The following is a 17,995-nucleotide window of genomic DNA, read 5'->3' on the forward strand; positions in this document are numbered from 1 at the left end:
TTTTAACCTGGGCTGTGTGTTTCGAGTGTCACAGAAGAACCACCACAAGAAACCATTAAGGCCATGACGTCTTGAGCAGGTTGAATACTCTAATTTGCTGTTTTATCTGGAGAACTTCAACATAGCTTTATCTCAGTTTCTTCCTCTGTGGACTGGGGATAATAATAATTACCTCTTTAGTGTTTTTTTGTTGGAGAAAACAAAATGATCAATAAGTAGCAAACATTTTAAAATGTTAACAAGTACTATCAATCTGCAAATAGTTCCCAGGTTGGATAAGTTATTTTACATATAGAATCTGGTATACATATTTTTGCTTTTAAGTATTAATCTTAAGTTCTGTAACTATGACAAAAGGTGAAAGATTCACATAAATATAATTTCCATATAAACTCATTTTATCTTCAATGTATTTTTGGTTGGGTCCACAGGTAACAAATCAAACATGGCCATATCATGTGTATGTTGCACATGGAATGCTACTAATCATATATACTTCTAAAAATCTAGACATATAAGCCAGACTATTTTGACTTGTGCTTTTTGCCCTGGAAGTGCATCTTTTCATATCATAGAACAGCAGTTGGAAGCAGAGCATTTGACAAAAGCCTCTCTAAACACCATGCCAGAATGTGCTAGTTCCAACAGCAGGTCAAAATGCTAGGATCTTAAATTGAGATGCAAAAGAATCTTTGAGGACACACTTTGGGAGCATCATTGGGCCAAAGGTCGTATTGCTCAAGTGAGATATGGGATCAAAACCTCAGGAGATCTGGCAAGCTTTGTATGTTGTGTTAAGGATTCTGAGAAACCCATATGTATCTGATGTCATTTCACAGAAGTCTGGAAGGCATTTCTGTTTATGTCGTTTATGGTTGGAGAGAAAACATCACAAAGGTGTGTATGTTGGTCTGTGTTGCTGACTTTGGAACTGTGACATGAAGGAAGTTCCTTTTTTTTTTAATTTAAATCTTCTCCAGGGTCTCCATATTTTCATGTGATGCTAACTGATCTTCCACGAAGCCTGCTTTGTTAATTTGGAAAGCCTTAATATTTGATTAGATTACTTGGTCTTGAGCTTTGTCTGAATCTACATAAAAAATTCTCATCTGAATTTCCTACTGTCTCATTAACCTTTCAGAGGAAACTACAGGCACTAGTTTTCCCTTCTTAAATTGCTTATTTTCCATTTATTGAACACATACACATGCTGAGCTGTGTACATGAAAAATTAGTCTTTGTCTCCAAGAAGTATCATAATAGAAAGTTAAAATGCATAGCAAATGATTTGTACATTTGCAAACACATATTAAGGTGAATTAGATTATTCTAGATGTTTCCTTTTTAAGATATCTCACTTTCCATACTGTGTTTCTCAGCATTTAAAATATTGAAAGTGAATATTTTGCTCACAGCGCTTTGAATGCAAGATTGATTATCTATCTATCTATCTATCTATCTATCTATCTATCTATCTATCTATCTATCTTTCTTTCTTTCTATCTACCTACCCATCCATCCATTCATATATCCATCCATCTATCTATCCCTCAGTACATAAAAGCAGCTTGCCCAGTCTGTATAATGTTGTCTGTATGCATGTTTTCAGGGCTGACCATTTGAAACTGGATAACCAAATCATGTGCTCTTTCCTGAGGAAGACAATTTCTTCCACTCTCAATATTCCTTTTTTTGTCTGGTTGAGGTCTCTTGGCTTTTCCTGGTGCATGTTGGCACGTCTATTCGTGTTATTCTTGTTTATCTCTTGTTTATACAGCCACGTAGGTGACATTCTTAGGAGACACAATCTCAAAGAATCTTCTGGCTCTTAAAACCCCATTCCTGGATGTTCAATTCCAGCTATCTGATCCATCTCCTGGAAGTTACATTTTCCAAAACTATTCCATTTCGCTCTCTTTTAGCTTTTTATTAAAAATTCCCAACACGATTCTCTTCCTTCTGCTCTGCTTTTCAGACTGGCATCTTCCTAAAGGAGACCCCTGCACTCTTACTTTCTGTTTATCCCCAGGTCTGAGATGCATCCTCTTATCACCAACCACCATATTCTGATATTGTTGGACTATACGACCCTCTTCATTTGTGTGTGACATTCAGTATCTACTCACTCCTGAGGGACTTCAGATACTTAACAACATAATTATCACATTTGTTAAAGTTCTTATTTTATTGCCTACTAACTATCTCCATAACACTCTTAATTCTGGTAGTCAAAAAATCCAAACAACTCTCATTGCCTAGTCTAATACCTATGCCTGATTAATCAAGCTGTAATTCTTATTCACTTGGTTGTCTTCAACCCTTACACCCTCTGTTCAACATTTCCCCATTCACATCTCTTCTTTCTTTTCTGAATCTCTAAGACACCTTCCTTACTATTAATCTTGTCCCAAATTGACAAGACATTTTTGCGTTTACTTGGGCACTTAAATACCCCTCACAGTGGATGTCTGAGTTCTGAGCAGTCCTTTCCATGGTTTTTCATCATACCCCTCACTTCTTCAGGTCTTTTTCTTGGGACCTGCTGAACCTTATCCTCACTCTCAGAAGCCTCCCCCAGTATGAAGATGACCTTTCTCTGCAGTCTCTCTTAGAGTTCTTCTGATTCCACTGATCCAGAGACCGTATCCTCAGTTAATTCTCTTATCCGTTCAGCCTTTTTCTCAGATCAGACTGTTAAACTCCCGGGTGAGACTGTCTAATTGGTTAAAAGGAAACCATCCTAAAGATTCTTGGTATATCTTCTGAAATGGTCTCATTGCCCCTTCTGGCCTACAGAAAATCCTCCTTTTATTTCCTGCTGTACATAGTCACTGTTAAGTTTCATGTGGAATATCAACCACTGCTTCTTGTCCTTAAGCTCTACCTGCTCTGTAAACTCAGGCACTTTTTATTTCTCATGATCTCTGTAAATGACTTAAGGTCTAGCTCTATGCCCCATCTTTCCACAAACTCTTCACAGCACTGAGCAGGTACAGCAGAATGTCTGTGTGGTTAGAGATTATTGAGGATAAATAAATGACCATGTATAAACTAATCCCTGTGTGGTTCTACTGCTTCTTCTGAGAAGATTTCTATTTCTGTGGACACTTACTTCATGCTCTCCTTTGTCTTCTCAAAAATTTTCTTCATAGGAAGAATAGATGAAATCAAACATTCAAGTACCCCAGCTTCCCCTGCCTCAGTTGGCTCCCCTGCCCACCTCCAGACCCATGTCTTTCACCTTTAATCTTGATAATGTGCATTGTGTCTCCACATCACCTTAATGTGACTTCCCCCCGGGTGGCCTGTATCTCACTTCCTTCTTCCTCTCGGAGAAGAGTCTTTTTCAATTGCCCATTTCCTTCCTGCATGCACTGTCATTTTCTCTCTCCCTAAGAGACAGGCTACAAAATAAGAGTGCTTTTTTTAAAAAAAAAAACATCCATTTACACATTTCTGCTGGTTTCACGGGCCTTCCAGTTATTGTTCTATTCTCTTCTCCCTTCGTAGAAAACTGTTTTGAAAGAAATTTTTATTATTCTCTCTACAACCTCACCTCCTTTTCTCTACTGTATGTGCTGCCAGTATGCTTCTGTTTTCCTTGTAACTGTCCTCTGCTATGCTTACTTCAAGTATGGTTTTACTTTACTCCTGCCATTAAACATGTCTTGTGCCTAGGCTAAGTAGTCAGTATGTGAATATTCTCATTGTCGAACTGATAATAGATAGCTTACAGAAACATCTACTATAGGACAGGCAATGCTCTAAACGTGTTCTATATATTACTTCATTTCATCCTTAACCTGTAAATAATATTCCTAATGGAGATGAAGAAAACTACTGTCTGGAGGGAGTGGGCACTTTGTTTTAGGTAAGACAGCTACAGAAAGGATCTTAGATTTGAATCTAGCAACTATGTTTTTAATTTATGCTTTCTCTACTACACTTACTTTTAATTTCAACTGACAAAATTGTCTGCATTTGTCTTGTTCATACTGAGACTTTAAAATAAGTATATTTTTATAATTGCTGTATTGAATCAATTAATACATAAATTTTCTCGTGTAGTTTTTTGAAATAAAATTTAAAATTTATTCTTTCAGACATTTTTAACTGTAATCACCATGTAGCATAACTGATCTCTTATATTTTGTCTTCCTTTACAAGCATTATTTGCTTTTCCACTTTAGTGCCTGGTAACTACTGTACCTGGTAACCTGAGTTAAACTTTTTCCTATCATACATATTAATGAGATCATATGGTACCCTTCTTTTTTGTTCCTGACTTGCTCCCTTAAAGATGCAGTATTCTGGGAGTCCATCTATGTTGTAAAAAATGGCAGAATCACATTATCTGTACACTGAAGGGTACCCTTTTGTTTGTATGTCTGGTCTCCTGATGATGGACACTTTGTATATATGTCTAGTCACCTGTGGATACTTTGGTGGATTCAGTTTCTTGGCTTTGTGAATAAAGGTACAGCGACATCAGAAACTCAGTGTTTTCTTCAATACATGGGTATCATTCCCTTTGAATATGTGCTTACATTGGGGTTTCTAGATCATACAGAAGTTCAGTTCTTGTGTCTGAGGTTCCTGCGTACTGTTTTCCATATGGCTGGAATGTTTACTTACATTGGGGCTGCTAGATCATACAGAAGTTCAGATCTTGTGTCTGAGGTTCCTGCATACTGTTTTCCATATGACTGGGACCACTTATATCCCCAGTGACAATAACCAAGTGTTCCTTTTCTTCTACATGCCAACACTTCTTAGCCTTTGCTTCTGATAATAACTGTTTGACATGTATGACATCTCAAGCTTTTTGACTTATACCATACTAGTAATTAAGGAAAATGAGCATTTTCCATATTTCTGTTAGCCCTGTCTTCATCTTCTCTTAATTAATCTTTATTTCCGTGAGTTGTCTATTTTAAATTTGGCCAACTGTTTTCTTGCTTTTGAGTTGTTTGGACTCCTTACACTGTTGGATAAATCATTTATTATTATTAACCTTTTATTTATTATTATTGCCTTTTATGTAATATTATTCTATTAGACAGGCTTTTTCTCTTTTGATTATCTTTTGCCACACAGTTTTTTGCCAGTATACTATTTTTGACAGAGTTTACTATACTCTGTTGTGCCCAGATCACGACCCCCAGAGAGAGACCACCAGAGAGGCCCAGACTGTAATAAGCAAGGTTTAATCAGCATAATACAAACATGTTTGGAACTCATCTCCATCCCCGTTACAACAAGGTAGAGAGGAGTTGTATCTCCTCTGTGGGGTAAGCTTTCAAAGGCATAACTACAAAGAGAATCTTTGAAGATGCTTTGGCATGGGTACAAGGACTTTGCTCCCTCACATTTTGTTAAGTAAACTTTTTTTCTTGTTTTCAGAGAGGCCACTGTTCTTGAGTTAGGCCATCTTTATCAGCCTGTACCAGGTGGCTGGCTGAGTTGAGCTAAGTGACCTTGTGCTCAGAATATCCTGGGTGGGAGAGGGGAAGGCCACTATCTTCCTGGGAAAACATTCTGCTAGGAAATTTCTTCTTGCCCTTTTGAGAATAAGGGGTGAGGGAGGGTCCCACATACTCTGTTTTTTAATCTTTGCTTTTGTTGTCTGTGCTTTTTAAAGTTATATCTAAAAAACAAATATTGCTCAGACCAATGTCAAAGATATATCCTGTGTGTGTTTTACCCTAATGGTTCTGCACTTCCAGGTCCTTCATTTAAGTCTCTGGGTTCACTTGGTGTTGCTTTTTCTATGTAGTGTAAGGCAAGGGTCTCACTTTCTTCTCCTGGGTGTACATGTGTCACAAGACCACTTATTGGAAGAAGTGCCTTTTCTCTTCACCTGCTCTTGATGTCTTTGTCAGAGATTTATTCCCTTTGCTCAAGATTGCCTTAGCGATCCAGGGTATATTACTTTCTAAATGGACAATTACTTCTTTTCATGTAATTGGATCTTCAGCAGGTCTGACAGTGCTGATCAATCCCTACCGACAGACGTATTTTATTCTGTGCTCTTTAGTGCTCTTGTTCTATGTGCTTTACCTTGTCCCCACCAGCTGTCCTTAGTCCTGCTGTCTTCCACATCACATATTCACCATTAGTGCTCATTTCCTTTCCCTCATCTCTGTGGGTCACATCCCCACAAAGGGTCTCCTTCAGCTTCTAGTTTTCCATACAACCTAGAGATTTAGGGATCTCGGGGTCGTGTGTGTTTTCAGCCCAACTCTTTCCTCAAAGATCCACTTCATGAATAGTCCCCTCAACTATATATAACATGTTGGCTGTATTAACCTTGTACTTATCAGGGCCAAAAAAAAATCTAATGCTCTTCTCCCTCCTCCTGCCTCCTGTCAACCCTGCCCCCTTTTCAGATACTCCCTATTCGACCATCACTTTTCCACCCTTTTTTGTTTGTTTTTCTTTTTGGTGATTACTGCATTTTGGTTTTTCAAGAGAGAGTTCCTGCTTTCCTGGAACTTGCTCTGTAGACCAAGTTGTCCTCAACCTAGAGATCAGCCTGTTTCCGCTTCGTAAATGCTGGAATTAAAGGCGAGAGCTATTGCCCAGCAGACCACCAGCTTCTGATTTTTCATGATTTAGATCTCCCCTGGAATGTCCCTCCCCCTGCTGGTCTCCCTCAGTTAGTTATGTCCTCAGCTAGTAACCTCTTAGTACCCAGGCTCCTTCAGCTGGTCACTCTCTCCTTCTTCAGCAAGAGGATACACATCCTGTCCAAAGACTTTCCGCTCTTAAAAAAGTAAAGACACAGCTAATCTCTTTATAAGATGTCACACCAGCCCCACATTTCTGACACATTTCCCTCAACTCCTCCCTTGTCCTGCCATGCCCCACCCCCAGCCACCCTGCTCCTATTACCAGCACAGAAGAACACTTTTCAGTTTCAGAAACAGGCCACTGCCTTTCTTTTCTGTGTTTGCTCTCTTTCCCTAGGTTTTCATAAAGGGTGCGCCTTCCTTATATCTTCCTTATAATTCAGTCTGTCATTCAAACTACATTTACTCTACAGAATTTCCTGGACCTTTCAAATGTAGATGTGAGTTCCTCCCCTGCTTGGTTACTCTCAACCACATCTCTGTACTGGATTCCCTTCAAATATTTACTGACTTCGTAATGTACTTGAGTGTTTATTATTTGTTTTCTTCTTGGCAATGTAAGCTCCCCGAGGACAGGAAACGTCTTTGTCCTGTTAATTCATCACGGCTCTAGTGCTCAGAGAAGTTTGGAGTGTGTGGTAGTCCCTCATTGTAACTGTCACCAAGCAACAGTGCAACAGGCGGTATCAATTGTATATTATAACAGAAACGCGATGTATTTGGGAAGTTAAGAGTGAGTGATTCACACTCAACCAAGATAAAATTGTAGAGTACAAGAGGGTCAGGCCAGAATTCTGCGTCTTATATATTTTAGCTTCTGTTTAAATACATGCTGTTGACTCAAACAGAGAGAACTTCTTCCACTGACGTCTATGGTGATACAGTTATCTGTGGTGTTGGAGACTGCACCCATTTCCTGGCTGTTCTGAGAAGCACCTGCCACAGTTTCTAGGTCTCACATGGAGGGATAAAAAGTTTTGTTATATAAGATTTTCATCTCCAGGAAAGCTTAAGTGAGTTAACTGCCAATTCCCTTGTTCATCTCTAACAGGCAGGTTGATATAAATGCATGATGCTCTGATCTTATGGGGAGAGGAGGTTCAAAGTTTATAGTATTAAACTATACCCGATTTCCTACCTATCTTAATGTTACATTCAAATGTTTTCTGGAAGCACATTCTTTTAGCTGATGCTTAATTTTGTTTTTAAAAAAGGCTCTTAATCTCAGGTGGTGGAACTTTGTGGTCTGTCATTTTGAGGACAATGAGTTAAAGAAGAAATGCGGGGAGAAAGCAATACTGACGTAGACAAACTAGAGTCCTTTCAAGGCATGTCATGAGATCCCAAATTTTCAATCATCCGCAGAGGTCTGTCACCCGTCTTACTTGGAGGTTGGAAAAATGGTTCTGTGAGCTTGGCAGCCGATGAGACTGGCTTTCCAGGTGGCTGGCTTCCAGACGCAATCCATCCACCTTCTGCCTACAGTTGTTGCCATTCGGTGGCAGTTGTCTCCTCAGGCAAAATGGAAAGAGGAATGATTGTGGGTCCGACATTGGCTGGAACTTGTAAGAAAAGGGTGTTTTTTTTTTTTTTGACTCTTCCAATTAGTTTATTTCCAGGGAAACTGGGCAGGATATTCTGAGGCTGCGGTGTTCACTCAATGTCACTGCTTCCTGAAGGGGTGTCCTCTGCCAAAGCCTCCCTCTCTATGCTGAGAAGGCTCATGACCGTTGAGTCACCCTGCTGCAATTACATGACTGGCCTCAACAAGCCTACTATTAGGGTACCACTTCCAGGGATTTATGTTCTGGTGATTAACACATTGAAGAGAAAGGTATGAAATGCACAAATAAATACACTTTTACAGAACTACAGATTTCTTTTATATTTCAGATTCCTTTAACAACTCACTCTAATCTAGTCACTAATTGGTCCTGCTTCACCAAGTATTTACTTACAGAAATGGTCTCAGTACATTTAGGGAAAAAAAAATCAAATCTGCATTAGTTTGCCGACATTATTGTATTTCTGTTTCTTTGCTTAGCAGATCTATTATGCAGCTATATTTGATATATTTCTCATTAAAAACAGGAAACAAAGTGTCCAAATCTTTCTCAACATTGTTTTCTCTTCTGTTTCTGTTTCTGTTTGCACAGCTCACCATGTTAAGACGGGAACTTGTGAGGTGGTGGCCCTGCACAGATGCTGTAACAAGAACAAGATAGAAGAACGGTCCCAGACGGTCAAGTGCTCCTGCTTCCCTGGACAGGTGGCAGGCACCACACGAGCTGCTCCATCTTGTGTGGATGGTGCGACTTCTTTCATTGCTCCCTGTTACAACATCGTCAGAACTGGAACCCCACTATAGTGCTGCCTACTGAAGTCACTCCCAGGGCACCACACTGTAAATCACATGGCAGAAAGACAGCTATCTGGGGGGCTGTTTTTGTGACATAAATACCTCTCGCTAGAGCTAATCTCATCTCACATAGCCCTGTTACAAAAGCATCGGTTCCAGTCAGTCAATGTGCTTCTGATATTGTTGTCATGACATAGAGATTTCCTGGTAGATGCTAGATACATAAATTACTCAGGAAATGCAAGATGACTATAGAGGGCTGAGTAATATATGTTCAAAAACCCAGAACAGAGTTAAAAAATAACAGAAAAAAATTCAACACCATGTGCATCAATGACTGGCTGCAGACAAAATTCACATAAAATGACTTCAATGGAGATGTATGTAAATGTTGGCTTTATTGATTAATAGTTCATATTATTACAGAGATTGCAAATCTTTGTGTGAGGCTAGTAATTGTTACATTATAAACAGTAATTTTTATGTGGCCCATTTTTTTGTGAGGAAATTGCTGTTTATAATAAAGAAAAAGAGAAAAACATATTAAGTCTACAAACAGTCTCCTCATTTTCAGCTTGCTCGTGGGGAGCATTTCATTGACTTTAAAATATTGATTCATCTGGGCATGGGTATAGTTTATTATGTATTTATATAAATCAGTGCAAGGTTTTTCAATATATTAGTTTCATGAAGTCTATATTTTCGCTTGAAACAACTTTCAACATAGGGAGTAAAGTTATTACTTTCTGTTGAACATTTAGAAGTTTATTATTATATATCCCATATTAGTTGTCCTTACAGTGGTAAAATAAAATTTTATATGTAAAAGAAATTCTTGAAAATACTAAATAGATTAGTTGGATCAGTGAATCTTGTCCCATGGCAGTCCCAAATAGAAATATTGAGCTAGTTTTCCTCTCTCCTAATAGCATCCATAGTGGAACAAAAATGGTGGTGTCATATGCAGCCATGCCTGGAGGGAGAGGAGTGTAAAGTCCTCCCAGATCGGAAAGGGTGGAGCTGTTCCTCTGGAAACAAAGTGAAAACAACCAGGGTAAGTGGACAGCCAGCCTGGGAGGCAAAGGACCTCCGAGTTAGTGGAGAGCAGGAAGTATACTGTGACATCTTAAGGGGAGTTTGAGAACAGAATGGTATTGATTTATATAATGTGAATTTCCCATTAATTCATTTCTTCATAGCACATTTTTATTTCAGAATACCATCTTCTACCAAATGCCATCCACCTCCATGTTTTCTGATTCATGAACACCGTTTTCTCATAAGGTTCTGCTAGCAACATGAGTGCCCCCTACTTCCACAGACACGGCAGACAACTGCCCCCAATCCCTATTCTTCAGCTGAAGAATTATGGGAATAAATTCTAAAAGAGATTCTATATGGTTAGTTTACATATGGCTCCATATCTATTTGCAATTTAGACTCTGTCTGTATTATGAAAGGGGTTGTTTTGATTTTCCTGCGTTTTGGACAGATAACTAGTTTTCTAAGGGTAAAAGGTTGCAGTCTTTGTCATGGGTAATGGAGAGGTGATTCAGGATCAACATGAAGCAATGCTTTGGGCAGACATGAACTTCTGGTCTCAAGAACTTCCAAGGAGATGGGAGAGGAGCGAGAAGCCATTTTATTTTTAATCTCCCATTGACTGCATGGATTTCCAGGACTGAAAGAATTTGATTTCCATTTTAAATATAATTATATATGTGAAAGTTATATGTAATTATATATAAATTATATATTTTTAAGAGTATAATTGAAAATTAAAATTTTATACTTTTCAATTTGTTTTGAAGGAAAGTTGGCAATTGACTAAAGTTGGATAATTGAACAATAAGACAAAATAATGGTAAAAAACTTATTAAAATCGACACCAAGCTAAATAATATTATTTACTTGACATGAAATTAAATTTTTTTTCGAATATCTTCAGGTCATTATTCTATTGCTGTCATCCCAACACCTTCAGCCTTGTCAAGTAATGGCATCAACATTAACACTAGATTCACTCAGATTTGTCCATGTTTTAAATAGCACAAATAAAGAACATGCTTTGTTGTTTTGCCAGTTATTATTGATTCTAATATGTTGACTAAATTTGGGGAAATATTTTTCAAACTGTGCCAAGTACATGGTCATTTAGCTAGAATAACTCTATCATTCATTGGGCTGGCAAAAGTTCTAACTCTTTCTGATTTGTCAGTATTTTGTTGATATAAAATTTTCTTGTAAGGTATTCATTATCATGAAGTTATTCCCCCCACACACACTGTTCCTACCAAAAACAAGACTAATGGGAATTCATTAAAGATTGGAGATTCTGAAAGACCTTGGCAAAATAATTAAAGAATAAAAGTGAGCTCTCTATAGCCAGCCATTCCGTGTTTTCATTAGTTCACTGGACAAGGAGAAACTGACATTTACCAAACCCATAAACATATGCTGCACACTGAACAAGGTACTTTAAATACATTATCTAATTTACTCTGCTTAATAGCTCCACAAAGAAGATATTTTCATCTCCATTTTACTGATGAATAAACCAATGCTTCGCAAAGTTAACTAGCTTACCAAGGTCATAATGGTAATTAATTGAGGGACCAAGATTCAGCCACACAGCCTGATTCTCAAAATTGATCCCTTAATCTGTAACTGTAACTTAATTTTAACATATGATTTAATATATTTTTAAATGATAATTATTAAATTTTCCTACAGTTCTTTTCATATGAGATAGACCTTTAAGAATATGTTTAACTTTCTGGATCACTGAAATGAAAAGGTCAAGGCAATGTTGAAATTCTCAAAAATTATTTTCTAATGGTACCATTTCTTTCCCTGTTGACCAATTCTCAATAATTCAAAATTAAAACTGAGCTTCACCTTCACAGAACTTAGTCCAATGTGTAGAAAGAGGACAGATGAAAGAATGGGTGGTTCCTGGCAGGAAAACCACGTTTAGACCCTATAACTTTCTTTAGTAGTATGGTACTACATGCTATTAAACAATGTTTTTTTTTTCTTTTGTTCTTTACTAAGAGCATCTGGCAGTAGAGGACCTTATAGGATGTATTGTCTCCCATCATCAGTCTGAGGGTTATGTTGCCTTCATGGGATAAAAACTGGAACCAGGCAGGAAGCTCTTCAAACTCTATGTCCCTGGTAGCTTTTGCGATCTGTGTAGTTGGTAGCTACAAGTGGTGGTCATAGGCAAGTGGAAGCAGACAGGAGCAGAAGCAGAGAGCCCTGACCCATCCATTCACAAAATCAAGCCAGCCTTGAGTTTCTCTGCTCGGTATCCTTGTAGCATTTTAGCATTTAGCATTTAGTTTCTCCCTTTATGTCCTTCGTGAATTCTGCCACAAATGCTCCCAAATTGCTTTCCTAACTGTCAGAAAAATGTCTGTCTTCCCCTTTCCACAACTCATCTGCCACCCTGACTCCAGGGCCACCTCTGTGCTTCATGTCCATCACCATGGCTCTTCTGCCTCTGTTGTTTCTCTGTGTTACCAGCTCAACCTTCACTACTGAAAACAGACAAGAAAAGACTGCACAAGGAAACCCTCACATTGAGTGTGATGTAATGCCAGGGCAGAAGGCTCAGAGAATTCCCAGGCAATTCAATAAGTGAATTTACAAAGCAAGCTTATATCGTGTTTAAACAAAACACAGCCATTGATGTTTAAGTTTTGGACCAATTGCAGTCTTGTCTCTTAAGCTCAGTCATGCTAGTCCCTCTGATAGATCAATGGCTTAACTTTTCCTCTGCTAACTTAGGTGGTTACAGGGTTATTTAGAGTTCCTAGAAACTTGTGATAATGCAAAGTCTGACAGAAAAATTGCTTCGTAGCATACCAATAGTGTCACTAGTGCCAGGGAAATGATCTGTGGTTGTTATGCAGTTTTCCTGAAGCATCTGAGGGCTAGCGTTTAATACTGTTGGTGACAGAGGGAAGTCCGATTGGTTATGTTGCTCAGGGAGGCCAGGAGCCCAACAGCTGCAAATGATGGAGTTAGATTGCTCTGTGGCTTCATCATTCCTCCCTGACTGGAAAATGGACATCAGAAGTCAGGTTTACAGCAAGAACTTAGTGGACTTCCTTTTAACACTAGCTGTTGTCTGAGTTTTCTATCTTGCCCGATTCCTGCAGTCATTATGTCCCAAAGAAATCACACAGAGGTCTACATTAGTCATAAACGGATTGGCCCATTAGCTCAGGCTTCTTATTAACTCTTATTATAATATAATTAACTTATATTAGCCCATTATTCTAGTGTATGTTAGCCACATGGCTCGGTACCTTTCAGCGAGGCAGTCGCATCTTGCTTCCTCTGCAACTGGGTAAAGGACTGTATCATCTTCCCAGAATTCTCCTATTCTCATTGACCTGCCTCTACTTCCTGTCTGGTTGTCCCACCTATACTTCCTGCCTGGCTACTGGCCAATCAATCAGCATTTATTTAAAATATAATTGACAGACTACAGACAATTGTCCCACACGAACTAGCTGTGAGTTTAACAGTGTTTATCAGTGTTTAACATCTGTATAGCACCCAAGGAAGAGTTCTCATCATCTGTCCTGAATTAATACTGTTGTCGGTGCTTGGATGGAATTGCTTCTAAGATCTCAAGTGATGCTGAGACTAGGATTCTCATTATAGAAGGAAAAATAGTAAGGGAAAAGATAAAATGTCTTGAGAAAAAGGAACTTTTTGATTTATCATAGTAAATTATTTTTTCCTTTGTCTCTTTTGTAAGAAACATTTTACTTCTTAATTGATTTAGGTATATATTTTAATTTTTCTTGAACTTTAATCATTTAAAATTTTCTTTATGTGTATGCATATGGGCCTTTGTGTTGGTATATGAATATGAGTATAGATGTCTGAGAAAGCTAAAGGAGGAATGAGATCCCCTGGGACTAGAGTTACAGGAGTAGGCTCACTCACATTGGGTTCTGGGAACTGAACTCAGTTCCCAGTAAGAGCAGTGGATGCTGTTAACGACAGTCATCTCTCCAATCCTAAGGAAAAAAAAGCTTGCAAAACATGAACACACTTAGATATTTTCAATTAACTGAATACTATGATAGTCTACCTGACCTGTCAAAATACAGTATTTTGACAATACTGTACAAATACAAGTATTGATTGAACTCACAAAACAATTTGATCAAATATTGCTATACTACCATAAAAAGTCAAAGTTTTTAATATCATCAGCTTTGCCTTTTCCACTAAAACATTGTGAAAAAGTGAGAGAAGAAAGAAACACCCTTTAAATAGGTTGGGGCACAAGAGTACTACATAGAGAATGAGTAGTAGAGAGAGGTGATTCTTCCGTGTGTAAGTAGTTTTGTATTGTTACGAAGCATAAGCCTAATGCTGTCCCTGTCAACTTACCAGTCTTGAATAAGAAAGCTGGGACTACCAGAGCACAATGAAACCATTATCCCTGATTTGGCAGGTTCTGTACACAACAGGCTGCCTAGAAGAGGAGCTGGAAAAGGCTGCAAAGTAGCTTGTGAACTGCTCTTAGCCCAGAGCTATTTGGGTTTCAGAGGCAAAACATGACGGTCATATGGGATTTTCATTGCAAGCAAAATGGCTGGAGAAATGATTAAAATTTTTAGTAATGTACACCCTCCCATATAATTGCCCATATTCAATCTGGAATACTCAGGTAAACCTCACAGTGGAAGGAGAACAGTCAGGCAAATCCAGCAGTGAGGCGTGCATGGCCTCAGCTGAAAAAAATGGCATCTTGCAGAATGGACTAGAAATCAGGGTTGGGTGAGTTCATCTGACTACTTTGGAACCTCGTTGCCCTGATCACAAATGTTAATTATACCCTGTTTCTGCCTTTATAATCCATTCAAAGAACTTTGTTGTTGTTGTTCTGACCTATTTTTTCCCCCAGAAAGCAGGGAAGACAAGGAACAGATAGTTTTAGGCAACATCAAATTTTTGTTTTCAAACCCCTTTAGTCTGAAAAGCATAGAAAATGCAACACCTGTTTCCAAATCTTTTTTCCCCTTCTCATGCTTAAGGATAAAAAATTAGGAGCATCCATGACATGCAAAACTATCTCCTGCATTACTTTAAAGATTTTAAGATAAAGAGAAAGGAAAAGTCATATGAGACTTTTATTTTAAACTTTCTTTCAAAGATAAATAGTGAGGAACTTTTTTTTAGAGTCATTAATAAAAGAATAGTCTCTCCAGTGTAAAAGAGCACATAATTATATGCTAATTATGCAATACAAAATAGCAGGGGGGAAAGGTGCTGCAGAGCTTGTAAGATATGAGAAAATATCTTTAACCCTGTTGGGATCATCAGGAAAAACAGACTATACTTCATTGCTTTTAATGTTTTGATATTATTTTTTCTCTGTGGAAGATCTAAGGGAGTCATGGACTGCTTGAGAATTTCAATTTCTGATCTGTTGGCGAGGACATCAAGCTCCAAAACACAGGGGTCAGTAGCTCTTAGGTTTGATTCTTACCTAAGGAAAACATGATAAAAACTCTATCTTGTCATTAGAAATATCATCGTTGGGAATAATATATCCAAAGCCTGCCTACTTTTCCTAGGTAGAAAATGAATTCGTGGGGGCATAATTTGTAGCTAGTGGGAGTACTTTCATTTTTAATCATATACTTTAAATACCTCAAGTAGATAGGAATTGTGTATTTTTAAATATACCTTTAAACAAAATTGAGTTTAAAGGTGATACAGTGAAAATGAGCATATTATATAATTACAGTCCTCATAATTTAAGCACAAAAGGAAATATAGCATTGACATCGCTGTTATTGTGTATTAAACCAGTCCTACTTAGCTAAGTTAGTCAGCCATACTAGACAAAATGGACAACACAGAGATATATAAAATAATCATGGCCCACAAGCAGCCATGCATTTGAGATGGGGAAATGAATAGCATTTGTGGCATCATTGTTTTTTATCTCTGTGCAGCATCCTGCATAGAGGGGACATTGGAATCAATGGCAAATAGTGTCAAGACTAATGTTATTAAAATAATAGACTAGCAATGTCCTTGATTTAGCTCTGTCATCTTCAAAGGCATGAAGATGTCAATTCAGTTTCAAGCTCTCTGGCTGTGTGTACCAAGGACATTTCTAACTTCCTTCACAGCTAAATTAATATGACATTAATACATGGCTAACCTCAGAAGACAGATAAGACCAATTTTAGGAGGGAGGAAAGAAACAGTGTCTTGTGAATTTTACTGATCAAAGCCTCAAGTTGCCCCTTCTAGATAAAGCTGGATTTTTATATCAAGGCTCAGTGCTGGGAGATCTAAACAGGGACAAGGGTGCTATTCAGACCCAAGGCAAAGGGAGAACATAGCAGGAGGATTAAAGTTTACTGGATTCCTTTAAGACGGCACAGTTTGTGTGCCTTCTTCATTCCCAACGCTCACTTTGCCTGGGAAATGTAAGCACACATTTAGAATAGTGTGGTTCTTTCTTGGTCACCCGCTCTGATCCTGCACATCCCCATCCATTTGTCTTCATCTCTCCACCAGGCAGGGCCTGAATTACACTCTAGTCTATAGCACAAAGGCAAATGACCTTTAGGGCTGTGGTTTAGAAATTCTATTATGGCACCGACAGTAAGATATATACCTTATCTTATGACTCATTGCACACACACACATACACACACACTTTTGAATGTGCCACATGACAGTTAAAACTGGACTCTGATGGTTTTGGTTGTCTTTTTTCTTACCTTTTAGTCTTTTTCCTTCTGTTTTCTTCCTCCTTATCTCCCTCTTTCCCTTCTCTCCTTCCAATATCAGCCTCAGGAATTGGTTTCATCACTTGCTGATAAGTTGTATTCTGCATTTTAGAAAGCGCCAGGCCACCTCGATATTTGATTGCCTCCTGCATCTTGCTTCATGAAACTTGTGGAGATGCAAACCTCTTAATAAAGTGTTCTCAAATCAAGCCAGTTCATGCATTTTAATATCCAGTTTTCAATATATTTTAGGGGTAAACATTTAATTTACTTTTGAGATATAGGTTTCAGGGAAGCAAGTATATATGACAAATAAATATTAATTCAAAAGTGTTGTACAGTTTACTATCTTAATGATTTGTTCTATGTTTCAACTAAAGACACAAGGAAACAAAAGTTGCTGCCCACCCAGACCTGTACTCTCCTAGGTTGTATTAGTTTTCTGTTGTTGCCATAGAAGTTAAAAGAAGTTTCAGTGACAATACAATGTCTGCTGAGTATCTGTAGGTTAAATGTCTAGGTACAGGTGGCACTACAGTATCTGTTGTATGGGTTTTGTGAAGGGAGGATTAAAGGGAGGCACCACCTTTTCATAACAGAGCCGTGCTTCCTTGGACTGGGTCTGGGGAGACTCTGTTTCTAAGCTCATTCAAGTTATCACCATCAGGGTCATCTTGGGGACTGTAGGGCTGAGGTGTCTCTTACCAGAGACTCTGTCACCTCTATTAGGATGGTGGTTTTTCTCATTACACTGTTTCCCCATGCTGACAGATCAGTGGCATATCATGGCTTACTCTTGCCTGAGCATCTTTGTCCTCTCCCGTGCCTCATCTTTCCTCTGGCTTCCTCCTTTGCTATACGCCAACTGACCCCTCTGTTCATTGCCAATTGCTTTTAAGGGATGGGGTAGTTACAACATTAGGACCACCTAGGGGGAGTAGTCGTCTCTGAAGTCTGGCTGCTCAGCAGACTCTGTTATATCTGCAAATATATAATCTTTACCACAGTACTTAAAATACTGCTTCTTCGAGGACCCACAGGATATGAAAGGTGACACATTTGTCTGGGTGACAAAGACACAGCAGATCCTGCCTATTACATGAGAAGCAACAACAATTAAAAATTAATAAATAACACATTAGCTGGTGGTGTTAACACACCACAGTGGGGCTAAAGGGTGAGAAATGGAAAGTGCTCAGTGAATTTGCATATTTGATTGAAGG

The 17,995-nt window shown here is 38.4% G+C and overlaps 1 protein-coding gene across 5 annotated transcripts in view; it reads left to right on the forward strand.

Annotated features, from left to right (window-relative positions):
• The window catches only part of Tafa2 (TAFA chemokine like family member 2), a 448,779-nt gene that overhangs the window by 402,265 nt on the left and 28,519 nt on the right, over positions 1-17,995 (forward strand). For all 5 annotated transcript variants that reach the window (XR_014999804.2, XM_085683417.2, XM_048418687.3 and 2 more), the window contains 2 exons: positions 8,789-8,941; positions 9,921-10,045. Coding sequence is in view for 4 of the 5 variants with exons in the window: in XM_085683417.2 (XP_085539543.1) it covers positions 8,789-8,941; positions 9,921-10,045 (278 nt within the window). In the remaining variant the exon portion in view is untranslated. The remainder of the gene's footprint in view (positions 1-8,788; positions 8,942-9,920; positions 10,046-17,995) is intronic.

The sequence above is a fragment of the Myodes glareolus genome, chromosome 26, assembly GCF_982192425.1.
Source record: "Myodes glareolus chromosome 26, mMyoGla1.1, whole genome shotgun sequence".
Taxonomy (NCBI): domain Eukaryota; kingdom Metazoa; phylum Chordata; class Mammalia; order Rodentia; family Cricetidae; genus Myodes; species Myodes glareolus.